The 14,899-nt window shown below is 44.0% G+C and overlaps 2 protein-coding genes across 4 annotated transcripts in view; both read left to right on the forward strand.

Moving 5' to 3' along the window:
• The first annotated feature begins 201 nt into the window (after positions 1-201).
• Positions 202-14,899, forward strand: part of LOC132897518 (uncharacterized) — a 30,464-nt gene continuing 15,766 nt past the window's right edge. For 2 of the 3 annotated variants that reach the window (XM_060938784.1, XM_060938785.1), the window contains exons 1-2: positions 1,632-2,486; positions 2,773-2,914. Coding sequence is in view for 1 of the 3 variants with exons in the window: in XM_060938785.1 (XP_060794768.1) it covers positions 1,824-2,486; positions 2,773-2,913 (804 nt within the window). In the remaining 2 variants the exon portion in view is untranslated. Of the gene's footprint in view, positions 552-1,631; positions 2,487-2,772; positions 2,915-14,899 lie in introns of those variants that run through there. The other variant, XM_060938783.1, reaches the window with a different exon arrangement.
• LOC132897519 (uncharacterized) lies at positions 12,530-13,929 on the forward strand. The gene is made up of 2 exons (XM_060938786.1): positions 12,530-12,896; positions 13,156-13,929. Exons 1-2 carry the CDS (start codon positions 12,763-12,765, stop codon positions 13,826-13,828), a joined length of 807 nt encoding a protein of 268 aa, XP_060794769.1. The 5' UTR covers positions 12,530-12,762; the 3' UTR covers positions 13,829-13,929.

The following is a 14,899-nucleotide window of genomic DNA, read 5'->3' on the forward strand; positions in this document are numbered from 1 at the left end:
CAGTGCAAATATAACAGACACATAACAGAATAAAAGCAATAAGATAACCCAAGTTAGACATTAAAACTGTCATGCTCCGTCCGGACTTCCTCTCCGGAGATTACTTATCTCCCAGGTCAGCACTAATCCGGATCTGGGACGGGAATTCCATCTAGCCTGCATTTCACTTCCTGGTTCTCTCTGCTGTGTATAAATAAGCCGTTCTCAGACCCTGACTTTGCTAAAACGGTTCGTTTTGCTGTGTTATCCGTTTCTGTGCGTCATGCTCAAGCTATTTTTCTAGTTCATGGTTTTTGCACTAAGGTTTTTTTTTTCTAGTTCATGGTTTTTGCACTAAGGGATTTTCTTGTTTATGGTTTTTTACTCTAGTGTTTTTGTCCCTGTCTGTCTCGCGTTTTTGTCAAGTTTTTTGTCTCTTTGTACCTGGGCTATTTTTGCCATTTGTTTGTTTACCTTTTTTGCCACGCCCTTTCCCTGGATTAAATCTCATTATTTATTGGCTTACTGCCTGTATGTTCTGCTTCTGGATCCTAATCTCACCACCCCTAACAGTACGTTCTGGCCCCCTAATAAAAACTAAGCATATGCAATCAACCATGCATAAGAATGACCTTTTAGCACAATCACATTACATTTTATTCACATGTACGCATACATATAATGTTATTCATACAAAATTACATGTATCTGCTAAAATATTTAACGTAATAAGATAACTTTGCAGTCTAATGTAGAAATGATCGCTCGTTATTGATCAATTGTGAAAATATTAATTTCTTTAATAGAAGTAAGGAATAATTCTGAATAATTAAGTTGTTTTCATGTAAAAATGTAATGTTACATATTATGCACATTTACCTGTACTGAAAAACCTTTATTATTTTCTTTCCAGTTATATAATTTTCAAAATGCAACAATGTGAGTTTGAATATAATTATATGATTATGTTAAAGCTGAACTTTCAGCATGTTTTGTAAGTTTTTGAGGTAGCAAGAAAAACGCGCGCGCACACACATACATACATACATGCATACATGTGTGTGTGTGTGTGTGTATATATATATATATATATATATATATATATATATATATTTATAAAGTGGCTAGAGAGGATATGAGATATAATTTAATATATATATATATATATATATATATATATATAAAAAAAAATTTTTTCTTTCACATATATATATATCATCTCATTATCTCTAGCCGCTTTATCCTGTTCTACAGGGTCGCAGGCAAGCTGGAGCCTATCCCAGCTGGCTACGGGCGAAAGGCGGGGTACACCCTGGATAAGTCGCCATGTCATCACAGGGCTGACACATAGACACAGACAACCATTCACACTCACATTCACACCTACGGTCAATTTAGACTCACCAGTTAACCTAACCTGCATGTCTTTGGACTGGGGGAGAAACCGGAGCACCCGGAGGAAACCCATGCGGACACGGGGAGAACATGCAAACTCCACACAGAAGGGCCCTTGCCGGCCACGGGGCTCGAACCCGGACCTTCTTGCTGTGAGGCGACAGCGCTAACCACTACACTACCATGCCACCCCTATATTATATATATATATATATATATATATATATATATATATATATATATATTATCTATCTATATATAATAGATAATTATATCTATCTATATATAATATAATTTTTCTCTCTGTGCTTCCACGGAAGGCGGTCACATTTTCTCTGCTGTCCCTCTCCCTCCTTTTTTTCCCTGCTTGTGCTTCTTTGTCTCGTCTTGTCTGCTGTACTTTTTGAAGAGAGTCTCCCCGCATTACTTTCTAAACTTTAAAAAAAAGCATGGAATTGATAAACTGGTCTCCTAATCAAATTGACACAGTTTTCTCGACGAGAAGTCTGGGTTCGGGGGAACCCGCCAGTCCTGCCGGAACATTCGCGGCTGGTTACACGATGGACGCGTGGGATCGGTGGCGGGTTGTGTGCCTGGCGATTCTTTCTATGGAGGACATTGAAGATATCTACCTATTCGGAACCATGATTACAGGACTTTTGCTGATTGGATTAGGCATTGCCCTGGCATATCGAGGAAATCAGACAATGGTGACAGCTATTCAAAGCCCCACAAAGCTGCCCGATATGATTGAAGCGGTGGGCAAAGCTGTTGGCACTCAGACTGTGGCTATTCAGAACTTGAACCACAATATGGTTGTTATCTTTGAGAAGCTTTCGGCTTTGCAAGGAATAAGTATTTCGGAGACCAAGTTGAACAGAACGGACGGAATGGACAGATATGCACGAGCAGTGTGGAGGTGCAAAGACTGCATCTGGAAAGACCAGACAATTTCTATCTTATCGACATTTGGCTCCCTGAGACAGCACCGGCCTTGGTTAAGGCTTCTGCTGAGACAACATTTCCCCCTGAAGGTCACTGCTGGGAGACGCTCTCGCATTCCTTGTCCAACTTTCCGTGATCGCCGTTTTCATCCCCAGTGTGACAAGCAGGTGCGTGACCAGCGCCCTCATGGCTTCAGGAGCGGACGGCTGCTTGCTTGCGCTGGGTTACCTCTACCTCCTCCCCTCCCCCTTACCCCCCACCCCTGATTGCCCCCTCCCTTCCCCCCTTTCCCCCTCTCAAGTCCCATGTTTTAAAGTGTACTTGTGTTATTGTGTGCTTATGTGCGAAGGTTTTTTAAATGTTCCCACACTGTACTCCTGACAGGAACATAGTGGGGGGTGTTCTTTTTTTTCCCTCATCTCTCCTCATGTTACTACTGTATTTCTTTTTCAGACCCTCCAGGATTTCGCGGTGTTGCGATTTGCAAGTTCAACACAAATTCAGCCAATCCCCGCGAATTCAGGGCGGTGTTGCAATTATATCCAATCACCACAACTTTCTCGCAAATTTGAGCAATTGCTGGCGTCGTCTTGAGGTAATGTCGACAAACTACCTTCCGCCTTACTTCTGTGTATACGTTCAAGAGAAGCAGCATGTGCGCAGTGTTGCCAGATTGGGCTGTTTTAAGTGCATTTTGGCGGGTTTTGAACATATTTTGGGCAGGAAAATGTCAGCAGTATCTGGCAACACTGCATGTGCGAGTCAGTGTTTATATAGGCTTAAATTCTGTTACTGAAAGTGTGTTATGTTTACAGTGAAGGACTGTGTGCACTTTACATTTTTTTTAACTTAATACAAGAAATTAATGGATACCATTTTTGCCAAAATGGTATGTTATTTTCCATTGTTTAGGCAGCTTCAGCATCATACTGTGAGATTCTGTTCAAATTGTTTTTTTTTCTTCTATGAAGCCTGAGCCATTTATTTTATTAGTTTATAATTATTGTTTAATTTAGTCTTCAGGAGAGACTGCCTGCACGCAGTATTAGTATTAATAGTTTTTTTTTCTTACATGAAAGCTGAGGCATTTATATTATATTTTAAGGTAACTTCATGTTGTGCTGTGAGGTTCTATGCACTTTAACTTTTGAACCAACAGGTGCATTTGGATAAGTAAAGCATATTTTTCTGCATTTTTGTAGTCCTGGTAATCTTTTATAGTGGTAAAGTTGTTTATAAGACCATTTCTCAGTGTCTTTGTTTTTTTAATCAATAGTTTTTCAGTAATAACTTAATATTTAACATCTCATCTCATTATCTCTAGCCGCTTTATCCTGTTCTACAGGGTCGCAGGCAAGTTGGAGCCTATCCCAGCTGACTACGGGTGAAAGGCGGGGTACACTCTGGACAAGTCGCCAGGTCATCACAGGGCTGACACATAGACACAGACAACCATTCACACTCACACCTGCGGTCAATTTAGAGTCACCAGTTAACCTAACCTGCATGTCTTTGGACTGTGGGGGAAACCGGAGCACCTGGAGGAAACCCACACGGACATGGGGAGAACATGCAAACTCCGCACAGAAAGGCCCTCGCCGGCCACGGGGCTCGAACCCGGACATTCTTGCTGTGAGGCGACAGTGCTAACCACTACACCACCGTGCCGCCCAATATTTAACATATCACTCAATTTTAATCACAAAAAGAGAAAATCGCAACAATTTCTTATATATATATATATATATATATATATATATATATATATATATATATATATGTGTGTGTGTGTGTGTGTGTGTGTGTGTGTGTATATATATATATATATATATATATATATATATATATATATATATACTAGTGCATCTCAAAAAATTAGAATATTGTGAAAAAGTTCAATATTTTCCATCAGTTATTTAAGAAAGTGAAAATGTTATATATTATAGACTCATTACACATAAACTAAAATGTTTCAAGCAATTTTCTATTTTAATTTTAATCAGTATGGCATACAGTACAAAAACATAAAAAAAAATCTCATAATATTAGAATATTTCATTTCGAGTTTGAGTAAAACAGTATGAACACAGTGTATCTCTCGGTCTAGTTCAGTACACCAGGGATCCCAGCAGTAATTGAAAAAAATAGAGGAATGTAAGAAACTATCACCGGGCGGCACGGTGGTGTAGGCTAGTGGTTAGCGCTGTCGCCTCACAGGAAGAAGGTCCGGGTTCGAGCCCCGTGGCCGGCAAGGGCCTTTCTGTACGGAGTTTGCATGTTCTCCCCGTGTCCATGTGGGTTTCCTCCGGGTGCTCCGGTTTCCCCCACAGTCCAAAGACATGCAGGTTAGGTTAACTGGTGACTCTAAATTGACTGTAGGTGTGAATGTGAGTGTGAATGGTTGTCTGTGTCTATGTGTCAGCCCTGTGATGACCTGGCGACTTGTCCAGGGTGTACCCCGCCTTTCGCCCGTAGTCAGCTGGGATAGGCTTCAGCTTGCCTGCGACCCTGTAGAAGGATAAAGCGGCTAGAGATAATGAGATGAGATGAGAAACTATCAGCAGGGGTCAAGGGGGCTGCCTGAAGCTGTTGAGATTTTAACATTTAAAGATGCTATAGAACACATTTTTTTTTACATAGATTTAACATAGAAAAGCAACAGAATTTAACCATAATGTGTATCTATTTGATGCCATATTTTGTAATCAATGACATCAGTGGCAAAAAATAAAAATAAAAATTAGACGAAAATGTAGCTTTGAAGAATATACTTGCCTAAATATTCCACTGATTTTGTTATAACAATAGTATCCATAGTTCATCTCATTTGTTTATTTTTTTTGTTTCAAGTTAATGTCAAAACTAGTCTAATATAAGCCGCATTCATTTTTCAAAAATCATGAATATGAGCAGAAATCAATGATTCAGTAATATTAGATATATACATATGTACAGCAAATACTGGAGATATTTGATTTAAACCTCTCTTTTTGAAAGGTTTCACTGCAAAGGAATTTAATGCTCTTTTCTGGGGTGCATTCTGTCTTTCCTCCAGTTTTCTCTGCTTTTGTTTCTCTGATCTTTCTTCTGCTTTTTTGATGTTCCTGCAGTGCTTTGAATTAAGTTCAACGCATTAGAAACAAAAGCACGAACGGTGTTAAAACATGTTTTCTAGCAAATGGGCGCAGCCATATTGTTTTCTTGTTCTATCGCGTACAGTCTCACGGTCAGTGTTGCCAGATACTCCTGACGTTTTCCAGCCCAAAATATGTTCAAAACCCGCCAAAATGCACTTGAAACTCCCCAACTGGGCGGAGAACCGCGCAATCTGGCAACACTGCTCACGGTATTTACATCAATTTAACTTCCGAGTGTTCCCGAATGTCAACGAGAACAAACAAAGTCGACGAAAACATCGCTAAACAAGCAAACCAAATCAGAACGTATTCTGCTGGTCATTTTGCTTAAACATATTTTTAATGGATATACAAGAGATTAAAAAAAAAAAACACTTTCGCTAGAAAATAGCGGAATTCCGCTAAATAGCGGACGTCTGGGATCCCTGGTACACACAACCACAATCATTGGGAAGACTGATGACTTGGCTGTTGTCCAGAAGATGATCACTGATTTCCTCCACAAGGAGGGTAAGCCACAAAAGGTCATTGCTGAAAAGGGTGGCTGGAAAAGGTGCACAAGCAACAGGGATGGCCGCAGTCTTGAGAGGATTGTCAAGAAAAGTTGATTCAAGAACTTGGGAGTGGACTGAGGCTGGTGTCAGTGTATCAAGACCCATCACGAACAGACATCTTTAAGAAAGGGGATACAACTTTTACATTCCTAATATCAAGCTACTCCTGAGCCAGAGACAAATGTCAGAAGTGTCTTATCTGGGCTAAGGAGAGAAAGAAATTGACTGTTGCTCAGTGGTCCAAAGTCCTCTTTTCAGATGAAAGTACATTTTGCATTTAATTTGGAAATCATGGTTCTAGAGTCTGGAGGAAGAGTGGAGAGGCACAGAATCCAAGGTGTTTGAAGCCCAGTGTGAAGTTTCCACAGTTTGTGATGATTTGGGGTGCCATGTCATCTGCTGGTGTTGGTCCACTGTATTTTATCAAGTCCAAAGTCAACACAGCCATCTACCAGGAGATTTTAGAGCACTTCATGCTTCCATCTGCTGACGAGCTTTTTGGAGATGCTGATTTCCTTTTCCAGCAGGACTTAGCACCTACCCACAGTGCCAAAACTACTACCAAATGGTTTGCTGACCATGATATTACTGTGTTTGATTGGCCAGCCAACTTGCCTGACCTGAACTCCATAGAGAATCTATGGGGTATTGTCAAGAGGAAGATGAGAAACACCCGACTCAAAAATACAGATACACTGAAGGCCACTATCAAAGCAACCTGGGCTTCAATAACACCTCAGCAGTGCCACAGACTGATCACCTCCATGCCACACCACATTGATACAGTAATCCATGGTAAAGGAGCCCCAACCAAGTATTGAGTGTATAAATGAATATACTTTTCAGAAGTTGGACATTTCTGTATTGTAAATCCTTTTTTTGATTGATCTTAGGGAATATTCTAATAATTTGAGATACTGGATTTCTGATTTTCATGAGCTATAAGCCATAATCATCAAAATTAAAACAAAAAGGCTTTAAATATTTTACTTTACATGTAATGAATATAGAATATATGAAAGTTTACCTTTTTGAATTAAATTATGAAAAAAGGAACTTTTTCATGGTATTCAAATTTTTTGAGAGGCACTAGTGTATATATATATATATATATATATATATATATATATATATATATATATCAGGGCTCGAAATTCGCGGTGGTCTGGTCACCCGAGGCGACTTAATTTGTCATTTGGTGGGTAATTCCTGTCACTAGGCAGCCCGGCTGGCTAGTTGAAAATAAAAAATATATATGAAGCGAAGATTCAGACTAGGGCTGTGCGATATATCGAATATACTCGATATATCTCCGAAAATTCTGTGTGAGATACATAAAATTATTATATTGTAGTTATCGAGTATTTTATGGTCATCTGCCGACTTGCATTTGTTTCGTGTTTGTTGCGTTTGTTTAAAACAGGGGTGTCCAAACTGATCCATAAAGGGCCGTGTGGCTGCAGGTTTTCATTCCAGCCATGCAGCAGCACACCTGATTTGGCTTATTCAATCAACTGACACACCCACCCTTTAATCAAGGGTGGGTGTGGCTGCAAGTATTTGACTGTGTGAAGACAGTTCAGTTGATTGAATGAGCCAAGTCAGGTGTGCTGCTGCATGGCTGGAATGAAAACCTGCAGCCACACGGCCCTTTATGGATCAGTTTGGACACCCCTGGTTTAAAACCTTTTCCGGTGGTTTTCTCCCTGTCCATCAGGCAGTAACGTGAGAGGCTGCCTAAGGGTAAAAAAAAAAAAAACAATAACGTCACGCACTCGCCAACCAATCCCGGGCTACATCTCTGTGCTGAAAGGAACTTGCGGGAAGATTTCCTAGTTTCGGTTTACAGTGCTGACTCAGTTCGTGCAATCACTGGTGTTGCATAGGGTACCGTGTAAGCTCTGTCAATTTCAGCGACAAATTAAAAATGGAAGCAGACGAATTGGTTCCTAAAAGAACTAGTAAGGGGTCAGTCATCTGACATTTTTTTGGATATCGCGAGGAGGACGTGGAACAGCAAATGCCAATTTGTAAAGTGTGCAAAAAAACAACAACCTGTCATCACGAAAGGCAGCAGCACTACAAAGCATGTTGGACATATTCTGGGTGCTATAGTCATGATAGTCAGTATATTTGTTTTCAATACTCATACACCAAGTTGCCAAGTTTTCCAATATATTATTATTTGTTGATATTATATTATGGTGCTCTGTGTTGTTCTCATTTATGTATTTAACAACAGTATCAAAATACTCGGGTCTTGAAATAAATGCACATTAGTCATGAACAATGGTAACTACTCTCTTTTGCGTTATTTTTGACAGAAGTAAAATTCATACATCAACAAATTTTGGCTAGTTGAGTTTCTGTTTGGCTAGTTACTTTGGAAGATAACTAGTCCGGCTGGCTGGTGAAAAAATATATAAATTTCAAGCCCTTATATATATTAGTGCTGTCAAAGTTAACGCGTTAATTTTGGTGATTAATTTTAAACATTTAATGCATTAAAAAAAATTAATGCAATTAACGTGGTTTTGTTTACTTCCGGTGGTGGCTGACCCATAACCTTTGGTTATGTGTGCGGGAAAACCAGGCAGAAACAGCTATCCTAACTAAAGGAGAGTCTATGGCGGAAAGATGGATAAGGGCGAACTTTTAGGGGGAAAGTTTCATTTTAAAAAGTTGCCCGACGGCTCGTTGGACAAAACTAAGGCAATTTGCACAGTTTGCAAAGCCGAATTTAATTACCACAGAAGTAACACGTCTTTAGCGTATCACCTCAAAGCAAAACACCCTGCTGAAATTACCTCCACTTGACCTCGCCAGTCTACACTACAGGTGTGTGGCACTCGTGGGTGAATAACGAAACCTGTAAGTGAAAAGTTAACCAATTCCTTGGTTACTTGGATAGTTAAAAGCTGCCGCCCAGTTAGCACAGTAGAGGATGATGGACTGAGAGAAGTAATTCGTGTTGCATCGGGAGATACCTCTTATAATTTACCCTCGAGAGGAACCATCGTGTCAAGAATACACACTTTGTGTGAGGATGAGAGGGCACAGCGGATGAACATGCTTGCGCAAGCAAAGCACATTGCTCTCACGGGTGACCATTGGACGTCTATCAACAACGATAATTATTTGGGCATCACAGCATGTTTCATTGATCAAGACTGGACTCTGCAGTCGTTTGCACTTACTGTGAGTAAAACCGAGGAGCGACATTATGCCGAGGCATGTGCTAACCATTTTCTGGATGTTGCAAATGAATGGGAAATGAAGGAAAAGTTGACCACACTCGGCACTGACAGCGTTCATAACATGGTTGCTGCTTCGAGGCTACTTCCATTTGAACACCTGCCTTGCATGGCCCACTGTCTGCAAAGAACAGTCACAGTCTCATATGGTTAGTTTTTTCTTTTTTATCAGACATCTAGTTTTAGGTTTATTTACCTGACATGTTTCGACATGTCAGGTAAATGTTCCCGAGATACTTAAACTCCTCCACTTGAGGCAGGACTTCTCCACCAACCTGGAGAGGGCAAGCCACCCTTTTCCGGTCGAGAACCATGGCCTCGGACATGGAGGTGCTGATTCTCATCCCAGCCGCTTCACACTCGACTGCAAACCGCCCCAGTGCATGCTGAAGGTCCTGGTTTGAAGAAGCCAACAGGACAACATCATCCACAAAAAGCAGAGATGAAATCCTGTGGTTCCCAAACAGGATTCCTTCCGGCCCCTGGCTGCGCCTGGAAATTCTGTCCATAAAAATTATGAACAGAACCGGTGACAAAGGGCAGCCCTGCCGGAGTCCAACATGCACTGGGAACAGGTCTGACTTACTGCCGGCAATGCGAACCAGACTCCTGCTCCGTTCGTACAGGGACCGGACAGCCCTTAGCAAAGAGCCCCGAACCCCATACTCCCGAAGCACCCCCCACAGAATACCACGGGGGACACGGTCGAATGCCTTCTCCAGATCCACAAAGCACATGTGGACTGGTTGGGCAAACTCCCATGAACCCTCGAGCACCCTATGAAGGGTATAGAGCTGGTCCAGTGTTCCGCGACCAGGACGAAAACCGCATTGTTCCTCCTGGATCCGAGGTTCAACTATTGGTCGAATTCTCCTCTCCAGTACCCTGGAGTAAACTTTCCCTGGGAGGCTGAGAAGTGTGATTCCCCTATAATTGGAGCACACTCTCCGGTCCCCTTTCTTAAAAAGAGGGACCACCACCCCAGTCTGCCACTCCAGAGGCACTGTCCCCGACTGCCACGCGATGTTGCAGAGGCGTGTCAACCAAGACAGCCCCACAACATCCAGAGACTTGAGATACTCAGGGCGGATCTCATCCACCCCCGGTGCCTTGCCACCGAGGAGCTTGCAAACCACCTCAGTGACTTTGGCTTGGGTAATGGACGAGTCCACCTCTGAGTCATCAGCCTCAGTCTCCTCAGTGGAAGACATGACGGTGGGATTGAGGAGATCCTCAAAGTATTCCTTCCACCGCCCGACAATGTCCCCAGTCGAGGTCAACAGCTCCCCATCCGCACTGTAAACAGTGTTGGCAGAGTACTGCGTCCCCCTCCTGAGGCGCCGGATGGTTTGCCAGAATTTCTTCGAGGCCGACCGATAGTCCTTCTCCATGGCCTCCCCGAACTCCTCCCAGTTCCGAGTTTTTGCCTCCGCAACTGCCCGAGCTGCAGCACGCCTGGCCTGCCGATACCCGTCAGCTGCCTCAGGAGTCCTGGAGGTCAACATGGCCCGATAGGACTCCTTCTTCAGTTTGACGGCATCCCTTACTTCCGGTGTCCACCACCGGGTTCGGGGATTGCCACCACGACAGGCACCGGAGACCTTGCGGCCACAGCTCCGAACAGCTGCGTCCACAATGGAGGTAGAGAACATGGTCCACTCAGACTCAATGTCCCCCACCTCCCTCGGAAGCTGGGAAAAGCTCTCCCGGAGGTGGGAGTTAAAGACCTCCCCAACAGAGTGCTCGGCCAGACGTTCCCAGCAGACCCTCACCATACGTTTGGGCCTGCCAGGTCTGTCCAGCTTCCTCCTCCGCCAGCGGATCCAACTCACCACCAGGTGGTGATCAGTTGACAGCTCAGCCCCTCTCTTCACCCGAGTGTCCAAGACATAGGGCCGGAGATCAGATGAAACGACTACAAAGTCGATCATTGACCTCCGACCTAAGGTGTCCTGGTGCCACGTGCACTTATGGACACCCCTATGCTCGGACATGGTGTTCGTTATGGACAAACCGTGACTAGCACAGAAGTCCAATAACAAAACACCACTCGGGTTCAGATCGGGGAGGCCGTTCCTCCCAACCACGCCCCTCCAGGTGTCACTGTCGTCGCCCACGTGAGCATTGAAGTCCCCCAGTAGCACAATGGAGTCCCCAGTCTGAGCACCCCTCAGTACCTCTCCCAGGGACTCCAAGAAGGCCGGATACTCTATACTGCTATTTGGCCCGTAGGCACAAACAACAGCAAGAGCCCTCTCCCCAGTCCGAAGGCGCAGAGAGGCGACCCTCTCGTTCACTGGGGTAAACTCCAACACATGGCGGCTGAGCTGGGGAGCTATAAGCAAGCCCACACCAGCCCGCCGCCGCTCACCACGGGCGATTCCAGAGAAGTGGAAAGTCCAGCCCCTCTCGAGGAGCTGGGTTCCAGAGCCCAAGCTGTGCGTGGAGGTGAGCCCGACTATCTCTAGCCGGTACCTCTCAACCTCCCGCACAAGCTCAGGCTCCTTCCCCCCCAGCGAAGTGACATTCCATGTCCCAACAGCCAGCCACTGTGTCCGGGGATCAGGTCGTCGAGGCCCCTGCCTTCGACTGCCACCCAATCCACACTGCACCAAACCCCTACTGCTACCTCTGTGGGTGGTGAACCCACAGGAGGTCATGTCGAAACATGGTCATGAGGTGAGGTCATGCTCTCACCTATGGTCATGAGCTTTGGGTAATGACAGAAAGAACAAGATCGCGGATACAAGCGGCTGAAATGAGTTTCCTTCGCAGGGTGGCTGGGCGCTCCCTTAGAGATAGGGTGAGAAGCACAGTCACTCGGGAGGAGCTCGGAGTAGAGCCGCTGCTCCTCCACATCGAGAGGAACCAGCTGAGGTGGCTTGGGCATCTTTTTCGGATGCCTCCTGGACGCCTCCCTGGGGAGGTGTTCCAGGCATGTCCCCCCGGGAGGAGGCCCCGGGGAAGACCCAGGACACGCTGGAGGGACTATGTCTCTCGGCTGGCCTGGGAACGCCTCGGTGTTCTTCCCGAGGAGCTGGCCGAGGTGTCTGGGGAAAGGGAAGTTTGGGCTTCCATGCTTAGACTGCTGCCTCCGCGACCCGGTCCCGGATAAGCGGAAGAAGACGAGACGAGACGAGATGTTTCGACATGTTTCGATAAGATGCGTCACCAACAACATCCGGTGACACTCTGAGGAAGATGACAGTTACGTACATCGAAACATGCCAGGTAAACAAACCTAAAACTAGATGTCTGATAAAAAAGAAAAAACTAACCATATCTAATATAAGACATAATGAACGTAATTGAGAGGTCACAGTCTCACTTAAAGACAGTGGATTTGAAAGTGTTCTGGCCAAATGTCACAAGATTGTCGGGCACTTTAAGCATAGTCCATCTAACGCTCAGGAATTAAACGAACAGCAAGTTGCACACGGACTTAAGCAAGAATCACTTGCTCAGGACGTTCCAACAAGATGGAATTCTACGCTGGAGATGGTAAAGAGGATCCAGAGAAACAAATCTCCACTGACCACTACCCTGGCGCAGCAAAAGAGCAAGGTTGCCATGTTGACTGACCAGGAGCTTGCCAAACTGCAAAAGCTGGAGGAACTACTTGAACCTTGCAAGTAAGTTATTTATTTATTGTTTTTCCTCCCTCTCTTTCTTTCTCCCTATCTCCTGTGTACCGTTTTCTCTCTCTCCCTCTCTCCCCTTCTCTCTTTCACCTGTGTGTGTGTGTATATGTGTGTGTGTATGTTGTTGTTCTCTCGCTCCCTCTCTCTTTCACCTGTGTGTGTGTGTGTGTGTGTGTGTACGTGCACACGTTCTCGGTGTTGCTAATAAAGATTTACTGAAATGTCTAACACCTTGTGCTTTCCATTGCAGATATGTGACTGAACTGCTGGGGGGAGAGCAGTATGTCTCCTGTTCAGTGGTCTTGCCAGCCTTATGCCACTTGTTCAGAGTTATGGAGCCCTCAGACGATGATCCAGTTTATGTTCTGAGGTTCAAGAAGGCCTTTACCACAGACCTAGCTCAACGGAAGGATAGCACCAACCTCAAATGGCTGAAGATCACTACTGCCCTTGACCCTAGGTTTAAAGACCTTAAGTGCCTTCCAAAAGATGAAAGGAGTGAGGTATGGGCTTCAGTACATGATCTGATGATGAGAGAGACACGTGCACAACAACCACCTGCTAAGACAACAGAGGAGCCGTCACCAAAGAAGAGGAGGACGTCCATCTTGCTGGGTTCTTCTGATTCAGATACAGATGACGAGGAGGAGTCCATAGAGCATTGTCTGGATCGCTACAAAGCAGAGCCAAAAATGGACATAGAGGGGTGTCCACTACAATGGTGGTCAAAGAGAGAGGGAGCACATGCCAGTCTGGCACCCATTGCACGCAAGTACCTGTCAACCCCTGCAACTACAGTGCCTTGTGAGAGGTTGTTCTCACTCTCAGGCCACATCATTCAAAAGAAGCGAGCTTCTTTGTCCCCCGATAACATAAACAAACTGGTCTGCCTCAGTAACTGGCTGAGTGTAAAGAAGGACTAAGTAAATTATGTCTATGGAGTGAAAAATGTTCAATGTTCTGAACTTTCAACAATATCTTTGCTCATTCTTTTTTGTATTTGCACTGTGCATATGTGCACCTTAAGCCATTAAAATGGTTTTTGAATTTAAATATACTTTCTCTGTGTTTAATTAATTTGATGATTTTAGATAAATAAATATTCAGTCTTAAGTAGAAAAATGCAATTAATTTATTGATAGATTAATCGCGATTAATTAGTTAATTTTTTTTAATCGATTGACAGCCCTAATATATATATATATATATATATATATATATATATATATATATATATATATATATATATTAGGCTGGCGTTGTATGGTTGTGTAATGCTGCAACCCATCCAAGTACTCACTTAATACAATAGAGCAGTTAGCAAATGCCAGCGAAGGCCCTGTAGTGAGTCAACTAGTCCAAGGAAAGTTCATCACCATTACGAAAATGTAGAACAATATTTCCAGAAAGTTAAGAAACAACCGAATTATGATCAAGTATTTGTTTCAGAAACCAATTTAATATATCATTATTTCAATCAAAACTCATTATTACGTGGCGGCACGGTGGTGTAGTGGTTAGCGCTGTCGCCTCACAGCAAGAAGGTTCTGGGTTCGAGCCCCGTGGCTGGCGAGGGCCTTTCTGTGTGGAGTTTGCATGTTCTCCCCGTGTCCGCGTGGGTTTCCTCCAGGTGCTCCGGTTTCCCCCACAGTCCAAAGACATGCAGGTTAGTTTAACTGGTGACTCTAAATTGACCGTAGGCGTGAGTGTGAATGGTTGTCTATGTGTCAGCCCTGTGATGACCTGGTGACTGGTACAGGGTGTACCCCGCCTTTCGCCCGTAGTCAGCTGGGATAGGCTCCAGCTTGCCTGCGACCCTGTAGAACAGGATAAAGCGGCTAGAGATAATGAGATGAGATGAGATTATTACGTACCTATATTTCAGTCCATATCTTGGACAGTGTTACATGTTGAGTGCGAAAACATTGTAACATGATGGTTCATTCCCTGAACTTCTCAGTTTTCCTAACATTTGTAGAGTTCTGGGTATCAAA

This window comes from Neoarius graeffei, chromosome 14 (genome assembly GCF_027579695.1).
Source record: "Neoarius graeffei isolate fNeoGra1 chromosome 14, fNeoGra1.pri, whole genome shotgun sequence".
In the NCBI taxonomy this organism is placed as follows: domain Eukaryota; kingdom Metazoa; phylum Chordata; class Actinopteri; order Siluriformes; family Ariidae; genus Neoarius; species Neoarius graeffei.